The 27,966-nt window shown below is 49.3% G+C and overlaps 1 protein-coding gene across 7 annotated transcripts in view; it reads right to left on the bottom strand.

The window, feature by feature from the left end:
* Positions 1 to 6,359: 6,359 nt before the first annotated feature.
* The window catches only part of SAFB2 (scaffold attachment factor B2), a 32,912-nt gene continuing 11,305 nt past the window's right edge, over positions 6,360 to 27,966 (bottom strand). For 4 of the 7 annotated variants that reach the window (XM_025457102.3, XM_025457101.3, XM_025457100.3 and 1 more), the window contains 13 exons: positions 23,381 to 23,530; positions 23,179 to 23,291; positions 18,355 to 18,485; positions 17,215 to 17,306; positions 14,540 to 14,676; positions 12,912 to 13,202; positions 11,762 to 11,902; positions 10,398 to 10,460; positions 10,224 to 10,266; positions 8,850 to 8,980; positions 7,261 to 7,373; positions 7,054 to 7,120; positions 6,360 to 6,753 (listed from right to left, as the gene is read on the bottom strand). In XM_025457102.3, the coding sequence (XP_025312887.3) occupies positions 6,597 to 6,753; positions 7,054 to 7,120; positions 7,261 to 7,373; positions 8,850 to 8,980; positions 10,224 to 10,266; positions 10,398 to 10,460; positions 11,762 to 11,902; positions 12,912 to 13,202; positions 14,540 to 14,676; positions 17,215 to 17,306; positions 18,355 to 18,485; positions 23,179 to 23,291; positions 23,381 to 23,530 (1,629 nt within the window). In that variant the 3' untranslated portion in view covers positions 6,360 to 6,596. Of the gene's footprint in view, positions 6,754 to 7,053; positions 7,121 to 7,260; positions 7,374 to 8,849; positions 8,981 to 10,223; positions 10,267 to 10,397; positions 10,461 to 11,761; positions 11,903 to 12,911; positions 13,203 to 14,539; positions 14,677 to 17,214; positions 17,307 to 18,354; positions 18,486 to 23,178; positions 23,292 to 23,380; positions 23,531 to 27,966 lie in introns of those variants that run through there. The other 3 variants (XM_025457103.3, XM_025457104.3, XM_049097477.1) reach the window with 2 other exon arrangements.

Here is a 27,966-nt window from a genome sequence, read left to right as displayed (position 1 = left end):
CCTGCAGTGTGCGGCATCCCGAGGCCACAACCGGGCCTCTTGTTTTATTATTTTTTTATTTTATTTTATTTTATTTTATTTTATTTTATTTTATTTTATTTATTTTATTTTATTTTATTTATTTTATTATTTTATTTTATTATTCATTTATTTATTAAAAAGGTTTTATTTATTTATCCATGAGAGACACAGAAAGGCAGAGACCCAGGCAGAGAGAGAGAAGCAGGTCCCTGCAGGGAGCCCGATGAGGGACTTGATCCCAGGACCCCAGCCAGGATCACGCCCCGAGCTGAAGGCAGACACTCCACCACTGAGCCGCCCAGGCATCCCTGGGCCTCTTGTTTTAAAAATTGCTCATGGAAAAAACAAAACAAAACAAAAAAAAAACAAAAATAAAATAAAATAAAATAAAATAAAAATTGCTCATGGAACATTAGAGATCACAGCCGGAACTGAAACGGGAGACGGAGCCCACTCCCTTCCCAAGTCCGAAGGACACACTGAATCCTTAGGGGTGAGGGATTTCTGGCAGGGAGGTGCAAGGCCGGCCCCGGTGTAGACACGGGTCGTCTAAAGGACTAAGCACCAACTGTATGATGAGCGGTGTGCACAGCACCTTCAACGCATCCCCTTGTGTCCTCAGCACCCAGCCCAGCTGACAAGGGGAAAAGTCAGGGGGGTTCAAGGTGACTCTCTGGCTTAAAGGTCATCCGGCTGGCGAGGGGCAGGGCTGTGATCCCGACCTCCTCACGGGGCTTGGGCTCCAGGGAGTCACCCAACCCTCCTGGAGGCCCTCCTGGCAGGGTCCGCTGTGAGGATACCCCGGAAGCCAATCACATGGCACTTGTCACTGGGCAGGACCCCAGGGGTGACAGGAGGCAAGGCCTGAGTCACAGGGGCAGCAGTTCTGAGTTGGGGGCCCGGGAGCCTGCATTTTCACTAGCACCTGCCTCCGCCCCGGGGGACTCTGGCTGGAGGGGTTCCTCCGTCCTTTCCCAGGGCAGCAGCCTTACTCCTGCTTCCGTCCCAACAGGGTTTGCAGGCTCCCTCCCAATCTCAGGAGGGACTGCCTGCCACTGGTGTTTCCTGAAGGCGCCACAAGACACGAGGATTTGCGCCCGTCCACACCCCCACACACACACCCCCACCCCCGACAGACACCAAATTAGATTTCCCACCCCTACCCCCAGTTTGAGGGTTGATGCTTTGACATCAGGGAGCCTCCCTCAGCCTGGAGGGCAGCCCCCACCCCACCCCCACCCAGGGCTAGCTAATCCCCCGAGGTCGCTAGCCACTCACCCTGGTGGGCCTTTCACAAGCACACTCACTGACACGGAGCCCACACTGCAGCTGTCTCGCGGCCACTGTCCCCCCAGGGCCCGGCCACACCACCACCCTTAATTCACCGGGTCCCACATCATCGAGCCAAGTACCTTCCGTGTAGTAGGACGCGGTGTGTGCTGTGTCGGCATTTGCTGCCGGAGGCGACACGGCGGCTGAGCCTGCTGTGGGTTTGCTGTGGGTTCGAGGTCGTGCAGCAACAAGCCAACAGCCCCGGGGCCACCCTGCTGCTCCTGGGCGCTCCTGCCTGTCGGAGAGGAGCGATCTGGGCACCCCCACCTGCCGCCGGGTACTGCTTTCAACCTTTGCTGGGGCCGCTTCAGTCTCTGATGGCATCAGGGACACAGCAAGCTACCCTGGAGGTCAACTCAAAAGGTCACACACATGGAATAGCGTGGACGGTAACCGTGGAGTCCAGCCTGTTCATTAGTGCCCAGAGGAACCGTCACTTTTCTGGTTCGCAGGGAAGCTGGGGCTGAGCACGTCTGGCCTTGGGGATGTCTTCATGGCCACAGGACATGAGTAGGCCCCCCTTCTTTGGCCAGTCTTCACATCTGTGACCTCCTCCCCCAAAGCAGATTGTGTCATGTCCCAGCGTGATAGGCAAACTAATCCCCCCACCCATCCATGGGTGTCCACATCCCAATCCCTGGTGCCCGTGACAATGATCCCTAACGTGGCAAGATGGACTTTGCCAGATGTTATTGAGCTCCTGGACCCCGGGATGGGAAGAAGATTCTAGATTCCCAGATAGGTCCAATCTGGTCACACACACCTTTTTTTTTTTTTTTTTTAGATTTTATTCATTTGGAAAAAAAAAAATTCATTCATTTGAGAGAGAGAGAGCACAAGCAGGAGGGAGAGGCAGAGGGAGAGGAAGAAGCAGACTCCTCACCGAGCAGGGAGCCTGATGCGGGGCTCGATCCCAAAATCCTGGGATCATGACCTGGACCGAAGGCAGACGCTTAACCAACCGAGCCACCCAGGTGCCCCATGATCACACAAATTCTTTTTTTTTTTTTTTGGTATATTTTTTTATTGGAGTTCAATTTGCCAGCATACAGTGTAACACCCAGTGCTCGTCCCATCAAGTGCTCCCTTCACGCGAATTCTTTTTTTTAAGATTTTATTTATTTATTCATGAGAGACACACAGAGAGAGAGAGAGAGGGGGGCAGAGACACAGGCAGAGGGAGACACAGGCTCCATGCAGGGAGCCTGATGAGGGACTCAATCTCGGGACTCCAGGATCAGGCCCTGGGCTGACGGCAGGTGCTAAACCACTGAGCCACCCAGGGATCCCCTTCACATTAATTCTTAAAATTGGAAGCTCTTTACCGCCTGTGGTCAGAGATGGGACTCGGGAAAGACGGGAAAGATGCGGGGATCTGCAGGTGGGGGAGGGGCCAAGGCCAAGAGGCCGGAAGCCTGGGAACCTGCAAAGGCAGGGAATTCGATTCCTCCCCTGCAGCCTCCACAAGGATCCAGCCCTGGGGACACTGGATTGTAGGACTTGTGGCCACCCAAACCGAGAGAGTAAGTTTGTTTTGAGCCTTAAGTTTGTGTGATTTGTTGGGGGCAGCCACAGGAAATGCACACACCCCATTATCCTGCAAGTGTTGTGTGAAACGCTCCGATCCTAGAATGAGCGCAGCACTCTGGGGAGGAGGAAATCACTGTCCTGAGGACCCAGCGCCCCACCGAGCAAAAGAGGCTTCCAGCACTCACGGTGGACCTGCCCTGGTCCCCCAACAAATCCTCCCAGGATGAAGAGGGTATCACATCCCTCTGAGAAACAGGAAAGCAGTGGGCTCCAGAGGGGGTGAGTCACTTTACCAAGCACACACAGCTGATGAAAGGGGTGGAACTGAGGTGCGAACCCACCTGGCAGGTGGGAGCCCGAGTCCAAACCCTGGCTCACCATCCTGTGACGGTGTGCCCCAGGGAGAGGTGGTCTTACCTGCGGGGTGGGGAGGCAGGGGGGGTGAACACCATGAGTGTCATTGGGGACCCTGCCCCTCAGCCTGGCAAGTCAGTTTAAAGAGGCACCCTGTCCCTGCTAGCTGACAACTTTTACGGCTGTTATTTTTTTCCTTTTTTTTTTTTTTTTTAATCAAACGGGCTTTTTATAACTTTGTGTTTGAGATTTTTTGACTAGGAGTCACACGCAATTTAAGACTGGCAATCATCATGCAGACTTGGGAATTCCTGCAAAGTGAGAAAATTTAACCTAGCAACTGTTTTGAAATGTAATGAAATCTGTATGAGTACAAAATTTAGCAATTGATGAAGTTGACACATTTTGGTCGATGTGGAGACATTTGATAAGGTATTAATTCTGATTTTGCAGTTTCTTTATTTTTGGAGCTGAGGATTTCTTCCTTCCTATTCTCCAGGCCTCATGATGTCTTACTGTTTCCCTGTACAGCACAAGGGCCCCAGGACCTTTCCCCACAGGCCTCCCAGCGCCCGACAACATTAAGCACTTACTGTATGCAAGTAACAGTTCTGAGTTTTTCACGTATTTGACTGATTTCATCTTTACCAAGACCCTTTGTGGTAAATACTATATTGTTTCCTTCCGCTGGTTAAGGAAGCCGAGGCAGAGAGGGTCTAACTCCCGAGCCTGTCCTCCCAGCCTCTACCCAGTGCCTCTCATTCCGATGGTATCCTACAGAACCCAGAGTCTTCAAAACAATTTATTTTTAAAGATTTTTTTAAATCTATTTATTCATGAGCTACACAGAGAGAGGCAGAGACACAGGCAGAGGGAGAAGCAGGCTCCCTGCAGGGAGCTCAATGCAGGACTCGATCCCAGGACCCCGGGATCATGCCCTGAGCCGAAGGTAGATGCTCAACCACTGAGCCAGGCATCCCTAAAACAAATTTTTAATTATGATAAAATACATGTAAAATATAACCATTTCTAACTACACAGCTCAGTGGCATGAAGCACACTCACCCTGCCATGCACCCACCCCCACCATCTGTCTCCAGAACCTTCCATCTCCCCATGCAGAGACCCTGTCCCCAGGAAGCAGACTCCCTGCCCCCTGCTCCACCCCTGGCTAGACCATCTCCTGTCTCTGTGGGTGGGACTCCTCTGGGGACCTCCTTGGACTGGGGTCATGCAGGAGGTGACCTTCTGGGTCTGGGTCCCCTCCCTGAGCCTAGTGTCCTCAGGGTCTGTCCATGTCATGGCAGGTGTTCAGTGTATGGACGGACAACACTATTTATCTGCACCACCATACACCATTAAGATGGTTGTTACAGGGCATCCCAGGTGGCTCACCGGTTTAGCGCCACCTTCAGCCCAGGGCGTGATCCTGGCAAGATTCCTATGTTGAGGTGCTGGTCCCAGGACCTCAGAGGTGGCTGTATTTGAGACAAGGCCTTTCCACAGGTGTTTAAGTTAAAATGAGGTCATTCGGGTGGGCCCCAACCCACATGACCAGTGTACTTACAGAAAGGGGAAATGTGGCACACAGGGAGGCTCAGTGACGGAGGCAGAGCCCAAGGTGATGTGTCAACAAGCCAAGGGATGCCACCACAGATTGTCAGTGATCCCCCAAAGCTGGGAGAATATGGAACAGATTGTTACAGCCTCGGAAGGAAACTTGCCCCAGGCTTCTGGCCTCCAGGACCCTGAGAGCATAAATTTGTTCCCAGTACTGTATTACGGCAGCCCCAGCAAACGGATTTTATGTACCTATAGTAAAACAGGCCCAGCTGTCAGGAAGGGGCTGTTCTCACACCCACAGGCTGCCCAAAGCTCAGTCTCACTCCTGGACGTCAATCCACCTCCTGGAGGGTGATCCTTCCACTGCAGCTAGGTGACAAGATCTCAAAACGGGTCTCACCCACACCCCAGGCCCAGCACGGCCTTTATCACCAAACATGGTTAAACCCAAACCCCGATTTCTAGACTCTGGCTTGCGGAGAAGAGACAGGCCCCATGCAGGAGGAAACATGGAGATGGCATCCTGTCAACCTGTCATTGGGAAATGACTCTGAAAGCCCCTGTGGTGGGGGAAGCTCATGAGGTATTTACTCACTGCAATTCAAAGAGGACACCAAGGGCCAGAGCCGACCTGCCTTTAATGCTCCAGCTTCCACGGCAAGCTGGGTAGGATTTTCAGATTGCTCTTTTAAAACTAAACACCCCAGCGGGAACACAGGCTACTCCGGGAGAATTGGCAATTGTTCGGTAGCCTGTGGGGTGGTTGTCCTAGTTATGGAGGGAGGGAATCCAGGTTCCCAGCAGGGGACACTGGGGGATTAACTCTCACTACTCCGGATCAGGGCCAGGACTTGTGGGACACGGGCCCTCCTGCTTGTCCCCAGGCCTACCCCATTCATGGAGGTGGGGGGGGGCATGCTTGATCCTTGGACGCCCCAAGGTGGCTGCGGTCACCCAAGCTCCCTGTTGGCAGTTCAGCTGTTCTCTGGGAGAAGCACCTTGCTGTGGTGCCATACTAGAGGAGTCTGAATCGAGGGCTCAAGTGCAGCACTTAGGGCCAGCCGGGTGCCTTGTCTGGCAGTCTTTAATGAAGAAAATTAGAATCATTTATAATCACAAAAGAGGAAATTACATGTATTAATTTGCATTTCCAGGGAAACGGGTGGGTCAGGCACCACCCGTCCTGTACCAAGCAGCACCTGCCCTTAGCCAGACCTCCAAACCCTGCACACCATCACTGGACGTCCCCCACCCCAGGCACACCAGCAAAGGGGTGAAGCAACTGGTCTGAGGCCCCCACGATGCACACTCCCCTCCCCCAATAAAGAATTCCTAATTTGGATCCCAGCTCTGCCACCTACTGCCAAGCCCTGTGACCTTGGGCAGATGACTGGCACTCAGGCACTCATTTCCTCATCCTCGTAAGAAGGGGAATGTGCAGGGTGGTTGGTGGTTGGGAGGACTCGCTCACATGGGCTTACAGCCTCTACCCAAGATGCACCAGGTGCTGCTGGCGTGGGTACTGCTCTCTGCTCTGGAATCACTGCGACACACACGAATGCGAACCATAAATTTTTATTAATGGAAAATGGAATGCCTTGTTAACAGAAATCTTATCTTAAAAATGGCAGAGGACACGTTTATTTAAAAAAAAAAAAGTGAATTCACATTGTATTGAGCTACAACATGGTGGCAGGATTTGCTTTTGTTTCTTAAAAGGTTCCACAAGTTCAAGGTAACTCTGGCTGAGATTCAACAGTGCATCTTCCTACCTGGACACTCGGAGTGAGTGGGGTTTAGTAGCGGCGGGTGAAGTGGGGGTACGGGTGGGGGTGTGGGTGTGGGTGCGGGACTCTGCTGCCCCGGTCCTGGCCGGCCAGTCCTCCACCTTCCAGTCCGCCACCGGGCACCATGTGACCCTGGGAATGCCCGCCTTGTGCAAAGCCGCCTCGCCTAGGAACAAAGGCACATGTTTTGTCCCCTTGAAGTGCTTTAAGTTTTCCTCCTTACGTGGTGCAGCATATGGCTCTGCAGCCTTTAGAGCCCGTTTGGCTTTTTCCAGGTGAGAAAAATCATAATCATAGACTGCATTCCGGGTAATTGAGGAGTGCAACTTGCAGAAGCTGCCAAGAGCCACTTTGGGGGCTCGTTTTCAAAACATTCAACCCAGCAAGTTGATCAAACATGCAAAAAGGGGAAGAGGAAATGAGGGGCAGGAGCAAATTAATTTTATCCAAAGACAAAACTTCTTACCCCGACATCCCGCCCCGATTTGCCAGGTGTCCTGGCCCCGAGGGCCCAGACAGGCCCCTCTCACCACCTAGAAGAGAAGAAAAAGGTTGCACACACTCCCTTTTTGGAAGTTCCTGGATACCTCTGTGACTGTGGAGGGAGTGGCCCCTGGAGTCTCTTGGAAATGTGCGGCCTTCCTTTAACTTGTGGGTGCGAGTTGGCCCGTACCTTGCCACCGCGCATGCTCCCGGCCCGCCGTGCCTGTGTCCACTGAACCTGGCCATGCGCGCTCCTGATGCTCCTCTAGCCTCTGACTATGCTCTGTCCAGTCACGTCCACCCCTTCGTCAAAACAAAAAGTAGATACGTAAGTGTCCTGTTGTGTTTCTACAGTGAGGCCGTGGCACGGCTGATCCTGCCCCAGGTCGAGGGCTTCTGGGAGAAGAGGGAGAGAATGAAGACAGATATGCCCCCAAAGACACACAGGAGGCCAGCAAGCACAGGAGCAGCTCAGCACAGCCACATGTATCAGGTGGGGAGACCCCTCTCAAGACGCACGCGGCTGACCCATGGCAGACTGACAGACGGTTTAGCGATGTCGATGTGGACAAACAGGGATCCTCACACGTGGCTGGTGAGAATGCAAAACAATACAGCACAGCGACCAGGGGACCCACAAGTCCACCCTCACTTATCCACACAAGAGAATGGGAAACGTGTTCACGGGAAAACCTGCGCAAGAACATTCTTAGCACAACTCTGTGACAGCCCCAAAGTGGAAACAACCCCTGTTGTCCACCAGCTGATGAATGGAGAAACAAGACATGGCCTCTCCACATGTGCACATTACTGAGCTATAAAAAGGAATGCAGCTCTGACACGTGAGCACGTGGATGCATCTTGCAAACACGATGCTGAGTAGCTGGACACAAGAGGCCATATAATGTGATTTCATTTGTGTGCAATGCCCAGAACAGGCAGAGAGTGGATCAGCGGTGCCAGGGGTCGGGAGAGGCAAATAGGGGAGCAACTGCTAAAAGGGGCTTCTTTTGGGGTGATAACAATGTCCTACAATGGATGACAGTGATGAATATATAGCTCTGAACACACTACAAGCCATTGAACGGTACACTTCAAATGGGTGAACTCTATGGCATGTGAATATGGCTTGAAAAAGTTGTTTAAAAGTAAAAGTTAGAGAGAAACTCCAGGTACACAAATCCAAACCGGGTTTCAACACATGGGCACCAGTAGCCACCAGTGGGGACCAGGAAAGCTGTCCAGGCTGAGTCTGGAACGGCCAGCACACCGGCTGCCAGGCTGACCAGTGCGCCGAGGCCTGGGACCAGAGGCCCATCAGAGCCCTCCAACACATGTCCTCCAGGACAAATGCACGAATGCCTGGCCCTGGGTGACAGCCACCCAGCCGGACGGTGACAGGGCTCAGGGCTATCTTTTGTCCTCAGATGTGTTCTCCTGGTTACATTTCCCACAGGTATTTAAGGCAAAATGGACTAAATGGTATGCAAGAACCGAGTGCAAAGTAGGCCCCTCTGGAAAGGCGGCTTTACATTCATGTCTCTGAGTGGTGCTTCTTCACTCCACACCTGAAAACCCACTTAGGAGGTAGAACCTTCTGATGTGCACCACACCCACCTTAAATACGCCTAAAGGTGACTGGGGGAAAGGGGAGGATGCATAAAGCTTCTCTAGGTCCCCAAGGCAAGTGTAAGAAAGGCTCCAGGGCAGTCTCCTTCAGCAGGCAGGGGCTATTTCAGTTAAATGAGCAAGGTGCACACAGCCGGGCCCGTTGCTAACCTGGGTGGAGGAGGCGGCCCCCGGCCCTCACTCATCCTCTTGTCGGAGGCGTAGCCCCCCCAGCCGTCCCGGGAGTCCCGGCTGTGGCGCTCTGGCAGTCCTCCATGGCCGTGGCGGTCGTCTGAGTAGTGCTGGAAGGCACAAGAGACAGGGCGACTCTAGCCACGTCACTCTGGGACAGGCAGTGAACCTGCTGCAGCTGGCCAGAGTGTGGCTCCAAGAGGACCTGCCCAGGCCCCTTCTGGCCCTCACCTCGCCAGGTGCGCTCTTCCAATCCTGACAACGCCATAGGAACCCTAGCAGCGACCCTTGCTTCCTGATCCCCTCCTTGTTTTAAGTACTCTTGAGCACCCCTAAAGCTCCATCTCTGGCACCAACACCAAGTGCCAGTGGAGGCCTCTCTGGCCTGTGAGCATGAAGAGCCCCTCACTTTATTGCGCTTGACAGCTCTGAAGGGTCCTCTGAGAGGAGTCACTGAGCGTCTTCACTGGAAGAACAGGACACCTCCTCCTTGCTGAAGATAGGAGGGTCCCTCCCACACCCCCTGGGGCGGTCAGCGCCTGCCGATCCCCTTAAGCATCATTCTCTGGAGGCAGCACAGGCCTCTTTATGGGACACTGGAAGCAGTACTGCAGGTGGGAGTCATTCTGTGCCCCTGGCCAACCAATCCTGTGCTCAAGGACCCGGCACATCTTCTTACCAAGACAGAATTCTATCACATTCCCTCAAGAAATACACCACTGGGGACGCCTGGGTGGCTCAGCAGTTGAACATCTGCCTTTGGCTCAGGGCATGATCCCGGAGTTCTGGGATCGAGTCCCACATCACACTCCCTGCAGGAAGCCTGCTTCTCCCTCTGCCTCTGTCTCTGCCTCTCTCTGTGTGTCTTTCATGAACAAATAAATAAAATCTTAAAAAAAAAAAAAAAAAGAAAAAGAAATACACCACTGTTTTAAAAGGCCAGGATTCTGATACCCACTCCCTACCTTTCTCCTGGAGACTCCCCTTTGCTCTGAGCATCCCTCACAGGGTGCCTGCAGAGTACCAGAGACATAAGGAGCCCCCCCCCCCCAGTATGGGCAAAACATCTAACAGGCTAAGCCCCCAAGTGGGGTATCATGGGGCATATTCACATACCAAGGTACCAAGACTCAAAGACAATCTAAGGAAGCGGGCAACGCTGAGATACCTGCAGTTTCTACTGAATGCAATTAAACAGAAACACTCTACATATTTGAAAGACACAAAGACTCACTAATCAGAAAACAATGATGTATACTTCCACTCACTGGGCAGAATGGACACTTCCAAAAACCCCCGCCCACCCCAACAGAAGTAGGTGTGCCCCACGCTTGGGCTCTGGGTTTTACTTACTTGCCCATCTCGCTCTCCCATCACTGACCTTGAACCTTCCCTCCTGCAAAAGGGAAATATCTCATTCCAACGGCAGCTGACGGCACTAGACAACATTACAACAGGCCACACACAAGAGTTCCACAATTGGGGTACTTATGCTATTTCACCCAGTAAGAACTGTAATTTACTGGCCTGTGGAAAAAAGCTGGCTTGCATCTAAAGCCTTCTCTCTGAGGGTTGGAGTGAAGCTGGATCCTAAGAAGGTGGGAATAAAGATTTTACTGAACTAAAATCCCTTGGAGTGATCTCAGAGGTAGAGACCCGCACCAGGAAGCCAATGCCTAATTGATCTATGGCCTGGTGACAAAATCCAGGGTCTGCCAGGGAAGCCTTAGAGGGTTCCTAACCTCTGGTTTAACCCAACACATGACTCATACCAAATCAAACCACCTCTAGCCACCATTCATTAAATGAGTGGCTGCTCAGCCCATCTCTCCCTTCCTTACAGAAGAGCTAATCAACAGTGAAATGGCTCAGGAATATGCAACCCAGGGGAGCATGATGAGAAACCCAGATGGCAAATTCTTAAACTAGAAAATTGAGGGCTGCCTTTCTAATAAACTATACAGATACATATTCCTCTTTTAAAAAGACATTGGCAAGACAAAAATGAAAAATAAAAAACTGAGACGCCTGGGTGGCTCAGCAGTTGAGCATCTGCCTTTAGCCCGGGGCGTGATCCTGGAGTCCTGGGATCGAGTCCCACATTGGGCTTCCTGCATGGAGCCTGCTTCTCTCTCTGCTTGTATCTCTGCCTTTCTCTCTCTCTGTGTCTCTCATGAATAAATAAGATCTTAAAATAAATAAATATATATATATATATATATATATATATTTTTTTTTTTTTTTTCCCCAAAAGGGCCTGGCTAAAAAAAATCTCAAACCTTCAAAACACCAAGCCAGTAAACCTAGTAGGAACTTTCCCGAGTGCTACGGTCTATTCTCCCTGGTGTGCTGGTACAGATACTTATGTTGGTCAGTGAAGCCCCTGGACATGGACTCTGGCCCGCTCTGCCTGCAGAGGATCACACCCCTTTTCTAAATGGCCTCCTCTCCGTATAAACAAGGAGGCTAGGCGTGCCCTTCTCGAAACCCTCTGCTTCCCAAGAGGCTTGTGCTGGTGGAGGGATGAGGTGGAAGAAGCATGGCTGGAAGAGAGCCCCAGGGAGCTGTAAGGCCCAGAGTGTGGGCCCTAGAGAGCTGAGCAGGGGGCTGCTGAGACTCAGGAATCACCCCCAAACCCCCACTCATCTGTGAAGAGGGCAGTGCGTTGAACGGAGTTGTGGGCCCTCCCGCCCCACAAGATGAGGATGTCCCGAGTCCAACATCCTGGTCAATCAAGGCCGTGTGCTTCTAAATCCCACATGCAGTAGTGGGTCAGCCAGACACTGGGAGCCTCACAAGTAGATCAGACGTCAGAGAACAGATGGGAGATCTATCCCTGCATCAGGCTGAGGTGGCTTCATCCACGGCTGCAGGACACGATGGGTGCTGACCTGTCAGCCACATGATCCTGGTACTGGCCCCGGTCTCGATGGTCAAAGTCATGGAAGCGGTGATCAGGCCGAGGGAAGTCTGGGCGGTATCTGTCCTCCATCGCCACACGCTTGCCTTCTGGCCAATAAGCATCATCTCGCCTATTTTTTATTTTCAAAAGGACGTGAATTTCATTTACGACAGAAAATGAGAAAAAAAGGAAAGGAAGTAGAAGTGGAAGTGGGGAGGGGAGCTCTCTCCAGACCCAGTATCATTTAAAATGTCCTGCAGGGCTAATCTCTAAACATTCAATCATTACTGCTTTGATTTGATAAATTAAAATCCCCCAAACTGCCAAGAGGCACGCCGGTATTCTCATCTGACAGTCCTGAAAGGAGGGCTGCTGGGAGCTAATTGTATCACAAGGCTGTTAATACCTTGATCCCCGCATGAGCCCAGATTCAAGTGAAATGAAATATTTGATTCCTCTGGAATGCCATTCCGAGCTGCCACATTTCCACCTTCCTGTCTTCTACGGTAACCTGAACCTCCCTCTGAGTTTTTTGCAAAAGCAAAGGGAATTAGATTGGGTGATAGTGAACTACATACAGCTCAGGATGGCATCCAATTATCTTCTTCCTGATTTTTTACCAGAATACTGGGCTCATGGGTGGTGGGGTGATGGGTGACCGTCAATTAAACAGCTCAGAGGGGCTGGAGACCAATAAACCTACTTTTTGGACAGGAAGGCAATTTCCTTTTCTACAGTGCAATTCTGTGCCTCTCCCTCTACCAGGCGAACTGGCGGCTGTGGTGCCCACGGGCCTAACTACAGGCTTGGCAGGCCCCATGACAGGTACCTGGCAGGCGGTCATGCTCCACCAGGAACCACAGTGTGAATAATGGGGCAGCCTCTAAGCAAGAGCGCCACAAACTGCTCAATGAGTGGCAACTAACAAGATTCTCTGCAGCATGACTCAGGGACAAGGCTGTGGAGCCCCCAGATGGAGAAACTGCATAAACTTCAGGTGGTGGCAACTGTTGAGTCCCATACAGGAGGCATTAGATTCGGCCTGTCAACGTCCCCAGCTCCCCAGGGAAGGAGGACAGGGGAGAGCAATTAGGCAACTGAAGCGGCACGACTTCCGCGACCTTGGGCTGGGTCCTTACCGCCCGTCGTCATATGGCCTCCGCAGCACCGGCCGCCGCTCCTGCTCATAGCGCAGCTGCTCCTGCTGGCGCCGCAGCTCCTCGCGCTCACGGTGGATGCGCTCCTGCTCCTTGCGGCGCTCCCGCTCCACACGCATGCGCTCGCGCTCCAGCCGCTCCCGCTCCATGCGTTCCCGCTCTAGGCGCTGCCGCTGGCACTCAAGCTGCAGGCGTTCCCGCTGCAGGCGCGCCTTCTCCTTCCGCTCGTGGAAGGCCTCCAGGCGCTGTTCCCGCTCCCGCTGCTCGCGCTCCCTGTGGGAACACGGGAAGGCCTCCCTGACTTCTCCATGCTGGCACCAGGCACCTGGGCACTGTCCTCCCAATGGGTCGGGGCTGGGGCCGCTGCACTCGCCTTGCCCCTGAACCCCCACCTCCAGACTCTGCAGGGGTAAGCAGGGAGATGGGGGGGGCATGGGCCAGGAGACACAGCCTGGGGTCTGGGGGGCCAGAACTTGGCTCAGAGGCACCAAAGTGAAGCCACACGTTAATGGGGAGAGAAGTTAGAGAAGCCAAGGGTAACTGCTACTACTAACACAGAGAAAACCCCGGAGGAATGCTGGCATAATGTAGTGTGATGGGCCTTCTTTCTCCACACCACTTCCACTTCCAAAGAAGCCTATATTTTCTAATCACAGTACGGTTTCCAGCTGACCTGGGAAGTTGTGGGCACAGAAGGCTAGGCCTGAGCCAAGGGTGCTGGAGCTCACATCACCAGCCATCACACACTAGGAGCTGAGCAGGGCTGGGGATGCCCCCTCCGCATCTGCCACTCCCTGCACCTGCCCTCAGTGACCAGAGAGCCTCCAAAGCCAGCATAAGCCAGTGGGAAACAAAAGACAGCGAATGGTGCTTTTGCTTTTTGAAAGCTACATAAGTAGGCATGCTGGAATCCTACTACATGAGAAAGCAAACATAGCATAACTGCAGAAGTTTCCATAAGACCCACTTTTGCTCAACCAAGTTCTCCAAACACTATGATGTAAAGCTTTCGTTTTGCAGTGGTAGATAAACGAAAATGACAAGGGCACTCTAGACAGTAAATGGCAGGTGAAACTAGGAATGACAGGCTTACTTCCATAAACTGTCTCCTTAACAAAAGGTAGGCGTGGCAAAGGATGTGGCGTGTGACGAAGGCCACCTGAAATCGCCACTAAGTGTGAGACATTTCAGGAGTGAAGACGCCACTCGCGTGAATAACAAGTGCCACATCCCTTGGCTGCATTCTTGATCTTATTTATGGGAGGTTTCAGCAGGGAAGACAAACACCTCAATTCTGGGGACCCTTCCATCAGAGCCAAATGTGGGTAAGCTTGCTACAAGGGCCAGTGGCAGAAACCACGTCATGACCAGGGCGCCTGGGGGGCCTCAATGGATTGAGCGTCAGATTCTTGGTATCAACTTAGGTCTCTAAAGAATCCAGCTCTGATGAATATCATGCCAAGGCTGGCCATGACCCCTCAGGATCCTCGCCTTTTGCCTTGGGAAACAGGCAGTCAGCAAGCCTGGGCTGGGCAGGACACTTGCTTGGGGAGAAAGGCCGCGCCGCCACAGGAGACCACCCACCTGCCAGCCTGCCGGGCCCCACTCACCGCCGCCTCTCCGTCTCTCGGATCTCCCGTTCCCGCTGCCTCTGGCGCTCACGCTCTCTCTGCTCTTTGATTTTATCAAATGACAAGATGTCTCTCTTCTCTTTGCTTTCTGATTTGCGATCTTGACTCTTGGAGCTCTGTTTACCAAAATTGGTTTATTAACATCAGAAAAACGCAACCATTGCATGGTGAAAGTCAGATAGGCGTATCTGGGGTAGACTAAAATTCTTCCATCCCACACGGTTTCCACGAAGGCCCAGTGGACAGGTCAGCTCCACCACAGCCCAGAGACGCTGCTCACTCTAGAGAGCTGCTTTCACACATTGCAAATAAAGGAGGTCCTGGAAGAGGAAGGAGGGATGACCCCCACAAGACCTACAGGCAGATATCCTAGTGCAAAGGATAGCTGTGTCATCTAGAACAAGGCCTCACAGAGCCACGGGGCTTGTGCACAAGGGATGATGGACTGCACTTCTCACTTCTCGCCTGCTGACTTAAGCCTCAGGCAGGTGGCCTTCAAATCCAAGAGGCCAAAACTTTGCTGTAAAAGAGCATCCTAACCAGCTACAAAGTATAAACACGCAACCACTGAGCCACTCCGTTTCCAGGATAAGGCACGAAATATTAATCGTTGACTCATTTCTGAGGCTCTCAGGAGCTAGGACACCTAAGCCGGCCATGATCAGTCTCCCAAGAACTTCTACAGCTTGGGACACAGGGGCTCCTGAAGACCCACCACATCAGTCTCCAGGGCAGGGGCCTGGGTGACATTTTAAAAATGTCCTCAGGTTATTTTCTTAATCACCTCGTAGGTGGTGGGGGTGGAAGATCAACTCAATAGAAAAACAAGCAATAGTTACAAACAGATTGTTTTGCAAAATAAAGAGGGAAGCACAGAGAGAACAATCTCATCACAGAGAAAGGTCCAGAAGCCCAAACACCATGACAACACTCTTTGCCTATGAGATGGACAGAGTTTTGAGTTTGTTCACACACACTACTAGCTGGAAGGCGGAAGGACTGCCACCCTACCTGCCCAGGCAAGGGTGCAGCATGGTAGAGGCCAGTGAGGCCCTGGGCACTGGACACACCCAGCAACTGTAATATCCTGTGCCCTTTCTGAAAGGCACTCTGAGAACATCTGTCAGAGTAATGCATGTGCTCCTTGGCACCTGGAAACCCAGAGTCTGCCACAGCGTGTGCAAATGCTGCTCCACCCTCAATAGGGTATGGGACACGAGGGAGTGTCCCTGACCAAGGGACTGGGTAAGAGGACTATAGTGCAGGCATAAATACAGCTTTCATGACAGAAACAGCGTACACACGGCACCTGGATGGCTCTCAAGGGCACCATGCAGAGGTCCTGTGCTATGTTCCCACTGTGACAACATTCCAGAGATGGAAAGCAGATGACCAGTTTCCTGGGGCTGGGCCGGTGCGGTGGATCTGACAATGATGGGGTAACAAGCAGATCTCTGAAGTGACAGGCTGGCCCTGGATTCTGACGGTGGTGGTGCTCATGAGACTTCACCAGTAACAGACAGTCCTAGCACTCCATGTACGCACACCCTACAGACCAATGGGACTGTTGTGGCTTTGAAACTGGACTGCAGTTAGTAACATGTAACCACTGGGGGAAGTGGGGTGAAGGGTACATAGGTCTCCATACTGTTTTGGAAACTTCCTGCGAATCTGCAAGTATTTGGAAATAAGGCGTACACACCATGTTTGTGAGTGCAATGCCTTTGGAAAGGAAGTGTGAGGAGTCCACGTGAAAACAAAGAGGCTGCTGCTCCACTTCTGCTGTCATCCTCCTATACGACCTCAAGGTTCTAGTCAGGCAGATGTTACTACTATTTATTTTTTTAACATCAGAATTATTTAGGTGGTAAGATTATGGATTGTGTTTTTTTCTTTAGGTTTCTCTTTTATTTTATTTTTTTAAACAGTTTCCTCTTAGCCCATAAGAAAAATGCCATTATGAATGACCGTATAAGAAAACGCAAATGTTTATTTGAAAACTAGGTCCTCCACAACAGTGTTCTTGGATGAATGCTAGTAGTTCTACGTACACTCTAAGAGAATAGCTCTCCTCAGGTACATTTTAGCTAGTACCTTCAGCTGGTAAGCAGAGGGTTGTGTTTTCCAGAGTAGAAAAAAACAAAATGAGAAGATACTACTTTGTCCAGCTGTGTAACACTTAAGAAACAGAAGTCTGTTCTCTGACAACGTGAAAGTCAATATTGCAGCAGACCCTGCTTTTCTCTCCGGTTAATGTAACAGAAGATGAACAAATCAACTAGCACTAGGTTAACCAAAGAGCAGAACCTGCCTTCTGACTTGGGATAGCTTGGGTCCTGCCCATCCTACCCAATAGTGGGCTTTCTGTGAACCAGTTTCCTTCTACAAGATGGTATAACCTGACAAAGAATCAGGAAAGGGTCAACAACACATCATGGAAAGTAAAAATATTAAGTGCCGTCTTGAAATAAGTTGTAGCACCCAACTTTGTGTGTGTATATACAATCTGACAGTTAATCACACACCTTCTAAGTACTTCAAACAACTCTTATTGAACTTTTAAAGGCAAAATGTTGTTTTCATAATACAAACCAAAGTGGTCATTAACCCGCCCTCGAATCAGCAGGACTTATGGCTGCAGGAGCAACACTTACTCTCTCTTTTGACCTGCTTGTGGTTTTCACGCTAATGACAGGCTCTCCTTTCGATTTATCCATTACGACCGTCCGTTCCATTCCTCTGCTTCCTTCAGGAAAAAAACAGCCATCTGTGAACATCTGTGGGTACCCCCGCTTCCCGACAGCATGCTCTCAATGCTCTCTTGAGTGACACGTGCTAAGCCCTGGAGCCCCCACACCTCCTCTCTCTCTCCTTGTTGTGGCCTGAAGAGAGCACTACCAACATGAAGCAGCTGGAGTACCTTGACAGGTCTTTGCTCACCTGGAATAAAGTGGCTGTGATTTCCTCGCATTTCATAATGTAAATCTAAGTCAAGGTGGGTTCTGCAACATAAAGACATCCCACCCACAAGCCGCCTTTACCCGCAGGCTAAATCCTAGGGGCTCCGGAATAACCAATTTCCATTTTTTAATCCTCCTTCACATTCTGGAAAGCTCTGCAGAATTCAGGCCCTTGTGTTCTGAATCGGATGGTTGGGCTTCCCTTCCTTCATCTACGGCAATAAAGGCTTCCAAGTGGATTCTTCTCCTCGACGACACAATAACCAGACTCTAACCACCGCGAGGATTACTGATTTGGGGAGATTTGCAATACTCGAGGAACATTTTAAAAACACGTTCCTCATGAGGCCGCCGGTAAATTATCCCAAACACTTAAGATCTAATTTGTAATGCGCTGTACAAAATTCCAATGCTCCAGATGGCTGAGTTTTGTTTGTTTTAAAGGGTAGGGGGAACATGGGCAGGGAGAACTGGTTTTGTTTTTTTCCACAAAACATTCTGTGGAGCCTCATGCAAATCCGAAGGTGCAGAACAACCTGCAGAACGGCATCAAACCCGTGACAAGAACCAGGACACCTCTCCCTCGCACATCTGGACGCTGTTCTGCCAAAGTTATGCAGGAAGAGCAAGAAGCCCAGTCCCTGAGCCGCCAGTGACCATCAATTACAGACAGAGTGGAACCCTTAGGCGTGTGATGTCACCAGAAACTCCCCCAAGCCACTTCAGCCCGTGGCCCTGCTGCTTTAACAGCTCAGCCCAGCCCAGAGCACACCTCCCCCCAGCCAGACCCCCGCCCTCTACCCTCCCTGGGAGCACCTGGTAGGCTTGGCTCACCGGATTTGGTGACTCTGGACCGATTTGTAGGTCCTGGTTTCGGCTCATCCTCATCTTTTTCTTCCTTCTTAATGTCTTCAGGCTTTTTTTCCTCCTTTTTCTCCATCTTCTCTTCCTTCTTAATCACGGTTCTATTTAGAAACACGGTCATCAAACTTGAGTTCCTGGGACTCTGGTGGCAGTTCACACTCACTCAGACTTCCACACAAAACCAACCAGCTGGGCAGCAGGCGGTTGGGGAGACTTATGGGGAAACCGTGGTGATAATAACACCCTCATGAGACCCAGGCCTCACTCCCCCGGAGTCCTCTGCTACACCTGCAAATACGCAGCACAAAGCTGTGGGCTCGGGGATATTGTTCCAAACTGCTGGATGCACTGCTCTGCGAGACCAGCTCACGGCCATACGTGAGACACACTCTCTACCATCTAAGGGTGCTTGGGAAAAACAGATTTTCTGTGCTTCACTGTGTGGAATTTTTAAGTTTATGTAGAAGAAAACATTTTTTCAAAGTAAGTACAGTATAAACATAGGACGGAGACACAGCATGAATCGGATGTGAGGTACCTGCTACACGAAGCAGTGGGCCATCCGCCCTCAACACCGCACCTGGTAATTTCTGCATACCCTGGGGGAACCAAAACCATGCTCCATTCCAGCTCACATGGAGGCTGTTAGTAACATTTCAACCGAAGACAACTTTATTCTAAGCAGGGAACTAAATCACTGCCACTCACACAGGTCTCCCATATTCCCTAATGTTGTTTGTCTCAGGTAATTAAATGGCACTTATTAAATGCCCACCGCAGGCCTGGGTCCAGGATGGGAAAGCCAGGCCCCTCTGGGTTCCCTTACCAGCGCTCCCTGCCCTCTCTTCCCTATAATGCAGGCAGAGCTCAGGTTGTTCAAGGAAACCTCTCCTAGCTCACTCTTCCCCTCTCAACTTCCACAGTACAGAGGTGTCATCTTTCTTTCTTTTGGGGGGTAGGGGTTGGATGGGGGGGGGGGGCAGAGGGAGAGGGAGAATCTTATTAAGCAGACTCCATGCCCAAGGCAGAGCATGACCTGGGGCTCAATCTCACAAACCCAGAGATCATGATCTGAGCCAAATTAAGAGTCAAATGCTGGGCAGCCCAAGTGGCTCAGTGGTTTGGCGCCACCTTTAGCCCAGGGTGTGATTCTGGAGACCCGGGATCGAGAGAGTCCCATGTCGGGCTCCCTGCATGGAGCCTGCTTCTCCCTCTGCCTGTGTCTCTGCCTCTCTGTGTCTCTAATAAATAAATAAAATCTTAAAAAAAAAAAAAAAAGAGAGAGTCAAATGCTTAACCAACTGAGCCACCCAGGCACCCCAGAGCTGTCATCTTTAAAATAATATTCAGGGGATCCTTGGGTGGCTCAGCGGTTTGGCGCCTGCCTTTGGCCCAGGGTGCGATCCTGGAGTCCCAGGATCGAGTCCCGTGTTGGGCTCCCTGCATGGAGCCTGCTTCTCCCTCTGCCTGTGTCTCTGCCTCTCTCTCTATCATGAATAAATAAATAAATCTAATTCTAAAAAAATAAAAAATAACATAATATTCACTTTGAGGTGCCTGGGTGGCTCAGTTGGTTAAGTGTTTGTCTTTGGCTCAAGTCACGATCTCAGGGTCCTGGAATTGAGCCCCATGTTGGGCTCTGCACTCAGCGCAGTCTGCTTCTTCTTCTCCCTCATGCTCATGTTCTCTTGCTCTCTCTCAAATGGATAAATAAAACCTTTAAATTTTTAAAAAATATTCACTTGGAGAAAAACTTTTTTTTTTTTTTTGTCTACACCCAATGTGGGGCCCAACCCACAACCCTGAGATCAAGAGTTAAATGTTCCACTGACAGAGCCAGTCAAGTGCCCTGAGAAAAACTTTAAAATTTAAAAAAAAAAAGACTTGCGAGAGAGAGAGAATGAGAATGGGAAGAAGAAAAGCATCCCTAACAGACTTTGCTGAGCGCAGAGCCCAACGCAGGGCTTGATTTCACAACCCTAAGAGATCATGACCTGAGCTGAAACCAAGAGTTGCCACCAGGCACCCTTAAAAATTTTTTAAATATAAACATGCACCATAATGAATGATGTGTACCAAGATCAAGAATTGTTATTTTTAGCATATTGGTTTTGCTTAAAAGAAAAAAAACAAGAATACAAAAACAAAATACAAAACCCCAAACATTGTGTATATACCAACTTTTCAAACAAAAAATTTCCCTGTGACAACAACCAAAGGGCCTTTACTGTTAATCACTGGGTTCCACTGCCTGTGCCGATGCTTTGTGAGGCTTCTGTTGCTTTTTTAGACTGGGATGGCACTGGACACGGCACTGGACATGCTGCCCTCCAACACTTCTCACCTCCAGATTATTGCAGGTAACACACACAGATCTGGTTCCCCTCAGCAGCTACAGCAGTTCATGCCCCTTCTAACAGGGACAGAGATCACTTCTATTGACTACATGGCTGCAAATAAAGCCACAATGAATCACATCTGATGTGCCTCTCCCAGCTGCTCTGGGGTGGCACCTTCTCTCCCCAAGGAGACCCCCCCCTACTTGTTTTGTACTCATGGCACCTCCTAGACAAAGGAACTTCTCAACACTAAGTTACAAAGTAATTTCTAAAATACAAACATAGGAGTAGGAATAAAGGCTGGAGCCTTTCCAAATGGCAATATACATAAACATTCCAATGGCATTCCAAATGGCAACTCCATAAAAGTCACCACCAATACAACCCTAGGAAGACTAGCTGCTTCTTTGGAAAGATGTTTCTATTTCACTTAGGGGGGACTACTGAACCTAGATATTCTTAAAATTAAAGACAAGTTAAACAAGGGTGTTTACTGGAAGGAAAAAATATGGTTCAAACATTTTGAATTGCTCAACCTCCTAGCCAAACCATTTGAAAGTAGTTTGGTTTTAAACATCCCAAATTTGGGGGTGGCTTAGTGGTTGAGCATCTGCTTTAGGCTCACGTCATGATTCCGGGGTCCTGGGATCAAGTCCCACATTGGGTTCTGCACAGGGAGCCTGCTTCTCCCTCTGCCTATGTCTCTGGCCCTCTATGTCTCATGAATAAAAAGAAAAAAAAAATCCTAAAAAAATAAAATAAATATCCCAAGTTCATCGCCTGGTTATGTGTCCCACTGCTGGGGCAGCCAGCTCGGACTGAATCCTGGCCTTGCCACTTCCTAGCTGGGCTGAGTGCTCTTTAGTTGGACACTTCCCTTTTTGGAGTCTGTTCCCTCTGCAACCTAGGACTCTTCCAGGGACCAAAGGAACCACCTGATGACAAATACAGGTGTGTTTTTTGTTTATTTTTAAGCACTGGTGATAGAATACTTCTCTGGAGAAGCCGCTGATTAAAGTAGAGGTCTTGCTTGTAAATATGCAAAGGCTAATCTGACATCCATTGCTCACTGGGCTATGGGTTCCAGTTTGAAATGAAGACCAGCAATTAAACCTTCCAAAATGGAGTTGTTAATTTAGGAATATCAATGAAGTCCACAAATCCACTCAACTACAAATTTTAACGTAAACAACAATGGCAAAATGGACAAAATGGAATCACTATGACAGATTCTCAGCAAAGGGTTCAATCTTTGCACTACATCATTTTCTAGTGATATGGATCTAGTTGGATCATTTTCTCCAACTAGAGTGAGTGTGCCCCTAAAAGTGCAAGTAAATTGTTCTGACAAGATACACTTACTGTACTCAGCACTGAGAGTGCTCAGCACCACCATGAGGAACATCACCAAAATCTACCTTCTCCAGAACACACTCAACTTTGAGAAAATTGTGAGAAATACCTGCTCTAAAAGACCCGTCCCTGGTTCCTTCCTTTACAGACAGTAACTCAGACCCACAGATCCCAAAGTTCTATGCAAGGTACCCCCAATGTGCCACAGTGAATTCACAGGTACCTGGGATACTTTACGTTTCTGAGTGAAATTCAATACTCGACAACTGTCAGATGCTGCACAAACTATTTGCTTGAGCTCATTCTTTTTGATATTAGATCATGTTAAGTTCCTGTGAACGTTTCTATAGTTTTAAAAAGTCATGATAGGGGGAAAAATAAATAAATTAACAAATAAATTAATTAATTAATAAAATAAATAAATAAAATATAATATAAAATATAAGATAAAATAAAATAAAATAAAATAAAATAAAATAAAATAAAATAAAATAAAATATTGTGATAGGGGATCCCTGGGTGGCTCGCCTGCCTTTGGCCCAGGGTGCGATCCTGGAGTCCTGGGATCGAGTTCCGCATCAGGCTCCTGGCATGGAGCCTGCTTCTCCCTCTGCTGTGTCTCTGCCCCTTTCTCTCTCTCTCTCTGTCTATCATAAATAAATAAATAAATCTTAAAAAAAAAAAGAAAAAAGTTGTGATAGAAAGCAAGCACTGCATACACACCAGTCTGGATGAGAAAACAATTCCACGGTTTGAGTGGTTGTGCAAGGACCCAGAACAGTGAGAGGAATGAAAATTATTACTCTTCCCTCTTGCGTGTGTCATTTTCTTTCACCAACCCACTAAGTCATTTGGGTGTAAACACTAAGGCTCCTGGGAGTACAGTCACTAGGTGCCCTTACTGAAACCTGAACACGGAAGTGGAAGCAAGATGCACAAACGTGATACTTAAGTGAGAGGCTGGTGAGGCTGCCTGTGGAGAGAGGAGGTCATGTGTTTGCCTCCTGAGTGACCCTGTGGCTGCCACCTGCACTCTTCCTGACCCTCCCCACCCCCCTGCCAAGGGAAAGCTTAAGAGAAAAGTTTTAAATAATCACTTTACTTTTCAATTTTGATCTCCACGGGATGATGTCTGTCAACACTAGATAATTTTTCCTTCTTCACTTCACACTCCTTTCTGTCAGACAACTTCTTTCCAGCAGGTTCATTTTTTGCCTAAAATACAACACAGATAGAAATAGCTCCTGGCCCAGATATTCTTGCACGTGAACTCGATGGGTTACAACAGGCAAGAATCACCTCACCTTCTCTACGGAGATCATTCTCCCATGAAGCTCAGTTCTGTGGAGGTGGCTGATGCACTTTGTGGCCTCATCAGATGTCGACATGGTAACAAATCCATAGCACCGAGCGCCGGGACTGCGGGCATTGGTCACCACTTTGGCCCCGACAACCTTTATGAGAAAGGACACTCTCATTTTCCCATATCCATCACCATACGATTTGTCAAAAATGACTAGCGGTTAACTGTCACAATTCTTTTCTCTAGTTTTTACTTCTTCACAAATGGTCCTCCAGAATTAGTTATTAAGGTGGTTCTAACTCATCCTCACTATCAAAATGAAATTGGTTTTGATACAAGATCAGCTGAACTGGGAAAGCTAGAGACATTTAAAACTTCACAAACCACAACTCATTCATTAATTAAAAGTCCTTCCCACTTGGATCATTTTCTCCAACAAGACTTCGACTTCAAGACAGGTTGGTGCTCCAAGCATGTATCCTTCCTGCTGCCTGAAAAGAACCTTGCAAACTAAAGGAAACATGGTCAACCAGGGCTTTCAGACACCGTAAACCAGGACAGATGGACGGGATGGTGACTCTTGTGGCGGGGGGTTGGGGGGAATGGACGACGACACGTAAACTGAGCCATATGGTTGCCCCAGTTTACTTCCTAGAGGTTCCAAGGCCATAGTCGGGGAAAGAAGGACCTGAGGTAAGGGCAGGGTGTGGTATCTGCAAGCTGAGCATAAGTCAGCATCTAAAGAAATCAAGGCAGCAAGAAATCATAGTACTGGAGAAGAAGTGCTGCGTAAAAACAGCTCCAGAGTGCTGCAAAGGGCCCCCAAAGTAGCACCCAGGTGAAGTACCCCCTGGAGGTTAGGGAGAAAACCACCTGTAAGAGCAGAGCAAACAATCCCCAGGCTCAACGCCTCAAAGAATTCATTTTCCAGAGTGAACCTGACAGCCAGGATGAAAGAGCTTGCAATTCACAGGGCATTAGGCTGAGACCTCAGAAGGGTGCTGCCCGGGGAGTAGACAAAGGTAGCCCCGAACTCAGGCTGCTCAGACCTAATGAAGCCTAACAGCAAACCCAAGGAGGAATAAGTAACTGAACTGTGTCCCAGCAAAAGCTCAAGAATGTTTACCGGGACACATAAATAACTAGAATACAACACGTAAAGCACAATGTCTGGTGTTCTATCAAAAATGACCAGGTAGGCCAAGAAATGGGAAAATGACTCTAGTGAAGAAAACCAACCAATAAACAGAGATCAGGAACAGATTCCAGTAATAGGATTAAGGAACTATGACATTAAAGTTACTTCCTCTATATCCTAAACATTCAAGGAATTGGAGAAACCACTGAGCACGTTAGGTAAACACATGGGAAATATTTAAAAATGGCCCACCCAAAATTTTGGAAATAGGACAGCCAGCAGATATTACAAAAAAAAGGATGAGGGAACTTGGAGACGTAGCAACAGAAGCTACCCAAAATGAAAGAGGAGAAAGACGAAATAAACCAAAACAGAACCAGAGCAACAGCAGACTGCAGGACCACCCGTGGCATCATTAAAAGCAAGAAGCACAGGAAAAACTTAGTGGATGAAACCACAGCACACTTGCAGCACGAACTGCTCCAAACCAGTGACAAAGAGACCCTTCAGGTAAGCTAGACGGGAAAGACATCTGTGTCCTAAGGAACAAAGTGAGATCCACAGCCAACTAGTGAGACGACATGAGACAGCAACATGGAGGTGGCACTGCTGTCTGCTCCCCCCACCCAATTCTGCCCCAGCAAAAACAGCTTTCAAAATGAAAGCAAAAGGATGACAATTTTCAGACCTACAGAAGCAGCAGGAATTCATCCTTGGCAACCCTGTACTCTAGGAAACGTTAAAAGAGGGAGGAAAACAATACCCAATGGGAACCTGGATGTCAACAAGAGAATAAAGAGCGCCCCTAAAGATGAACACAGAGATAACTAAAAGCCCTTCTTATTCATGTAACTCTTTAAAAAATAACTGTTTAGGGCAGCTCTGGTGGCGCAGCGGTTTGGTGCCGCCTGCAGCCCGGGGTGTGGTCCTGGAGACCCGGGATCGAGTCCCACGTCGGGTTCCCTGCATGGAGCCTGCTTCCCTCTCTGTGTTTCTGCCTCTCTCTCTCTCTGTCTATAAATAAATAAAATCTTTAAAAAAAAATTAAAAAATAAAAAATAAAAAATAACTGTTTAGTGCCGCCTTCAGCCCAGGGCATGATCCTGGAGACCCGGGATTAAGTCCCACATCAGGCTCCTTGCATGGAGCCTGTTTCTCTCTCTGCCTGTGTCTCTGCCTCTCTCTCTCTGTATCTCTCATGAATAAATAAATAAATAAAATCTTAAAAAAAAAAGTTCAGGGCAGCCCTGGTGGCTTAGCGGTTTAGCACCACCTTTGGCCCAGGGCGTGATCCTAGAGACCTGGGATCGAGTCCCACATCAGGCTCCCTGAATGGAACCTGCTTCTCCCTCTGCCTGTGTGTGTGTCTCTGCCCCTCTCCCTCTCTGTCTCTAAAAATAAATCTTAAAAAAACAAAACAGTTCAAAGCAAAAAAACAAGAAAGCCTCCCCCAACCCAAAAACGTCAAAACCCAACCAATAAGCCAAACAAACATATTAATAGGCCAAGAATGTACTGTGTTGCTTATGAATCAGAAGTAAAGCTGTGATGGCACCACCACAAAGGCTGGGAGGAAGGGATGGTGGGGAACTGTTAGCAGGTTCACATGCCCTCTCGGGAACGAGAATCTTACTGAAGGACAGACTGTGCTGAGTCTTGTAACAGAATTCCTAATAAGCACAGTCACCAAAGAAAAATGTTCTAGTTCAACCAACAGCTCAAGGAAGAAACCAAAAGACAGAATATCTTGACACAAATGGAAAGGAAATACAACCCAGCAAAACGTACGGATGCAGCAAAAACAGTAAATGGCAAAGTTCACAGTGACTGAGGCCCACATCAAGAAACAAGAAAACAGCTCAAACGAGCTAACTTTACACTTCAAGAAATCAAGATACAGCAACACTGGTTATGTATACTAGTTCTGGCGACAAATCATTAAAGTACTCAATGCAAAAAGCAGTAAATACAGAGAAGGGATCCAAGCAACAGAACAGAGAGAAAACAGGGAGCCAGATGGCAAATTGAAACCCCACTATACCAGTGCTTGCGTTAGGGACACCTGAGTGGCTTAGTGGTTGGGCATCTACCTTTGCCTCAGGTTGTGATCCTGGGGTCCTAGGATTGAGTCCCTCATGGAGCTTCCTGTGGGGAACCTGCTTCTCCCTCTTGCCCGTATCTCTGCCTCCTCTCTTATGAATAAATAAAATCTTTAAAAAAACCCAAAAAAACAAAAACAAATGCTCGCATTAAACGTAAACTCATCGGATACTCTGGAGAACTGAAAGTACAAGCCAGCACCTACATAAGTACAGAGCCCCTGATCAGGACACAAGAGCCTTGGATCTGGCTCTGACCACCTCTGATTCAGTAGCTCAATGTGAGCAAGTCCCCTCCTCTCTCCAGACCTCAGAATCCCCGACTATGGGATGACTGGACAGGGGCAGGAGGTTCAGGTGGGGACAGTATCCATCATCTCCACCTTCCCAGCAGACCCTAGGGTCCATGTTTCCACTTGTAGAGATGAAGGTGTGCTGTCTCCCTGCAGAGGAAAGCCCCCCATCTATTCATAGCACCTCATCCAGGGCCCAAGGGGACAGACCCTCCTGAGACACACAGATGCCATGCCTCTCAGAAATGAAGCTTCCCCTTCTTCCCTCTCTTCAAGGTCAGAGGGCTGGGGGCTGAGCCAATTACAGGGTCACATAATTTTTCCATCAAACTAATTATCCTTGCAAGGATATCACTTCTGATGGCCCTGAGAAGAGAATCCAAAACCACCTTCCTGTCCCTGGCCTTGCCCTCTACCTTCACGGCAGCCTTTGAGTAGTTCATCCAAATGACAGACTTGTCCCCCAACACGGCCCAAATCCCACGGCATTGGTCCAGTGCTGAGATCAGTGGCAAGGCCAACTCTATAATCACTCAGGCCTCGGCTTAAACAGCACTTATTCAGCAAGGTGCACTGAATCCAAGACCCCTCACTAGATTTGGTCTCCCTCTCACACACTGATGGTGGCTGTAACTTTCCTGAGTAAATCCACTGCAACGCACTGCATTTACGTAAGTGATCTCTCCAGCAGCTTGTTAAGATCTAGGACAGAGCCCTTACAGCTGCTGCTCTGCTTCGTAACCGGTGGCCAAATCCAGAAGTCAGTCAACAAAATAACTGATGACCGCATTACGAGCTTCAGAGCCCTCCTCAAAGACCTTCTCTGTGAAGACTCGTTTTGTGAATACTGCTTCTGGGTCCCGTCCACTCAAGTCACGAATGCATTTGCCAACTCCTACTCGGGGACACAGATCTGAGCAAAGAAATGCCTAGGGCAGGCAGGACATGCTGCCGAAGCTCTGCCTGGACTCCCTGCCAAGGGTCGCCACCTCCCCAACCCCTCGCCCCAGCACCCAGCAGACCAGGGCACTCCCCCCAGCTTAAGGTCAGACTGCTT

Source organism: Canis lupus, chromosome 20, assembly GCF_003254725.2.
Source record: "Canis lupus dingo isolate Sandy chromosome 20, ASM325472v2, whole genome shotgun sequence".
Lineage (NCBI taxonomy): Eukaryota > Metazoa > Chordata > Mammalia > Carnivora > Canidae > Canis > Canis lupus.
Note: the sequence above shows the minus strand (reverse complement) of the source record. Positions and strands in the feature narration are given on the sequence as shown.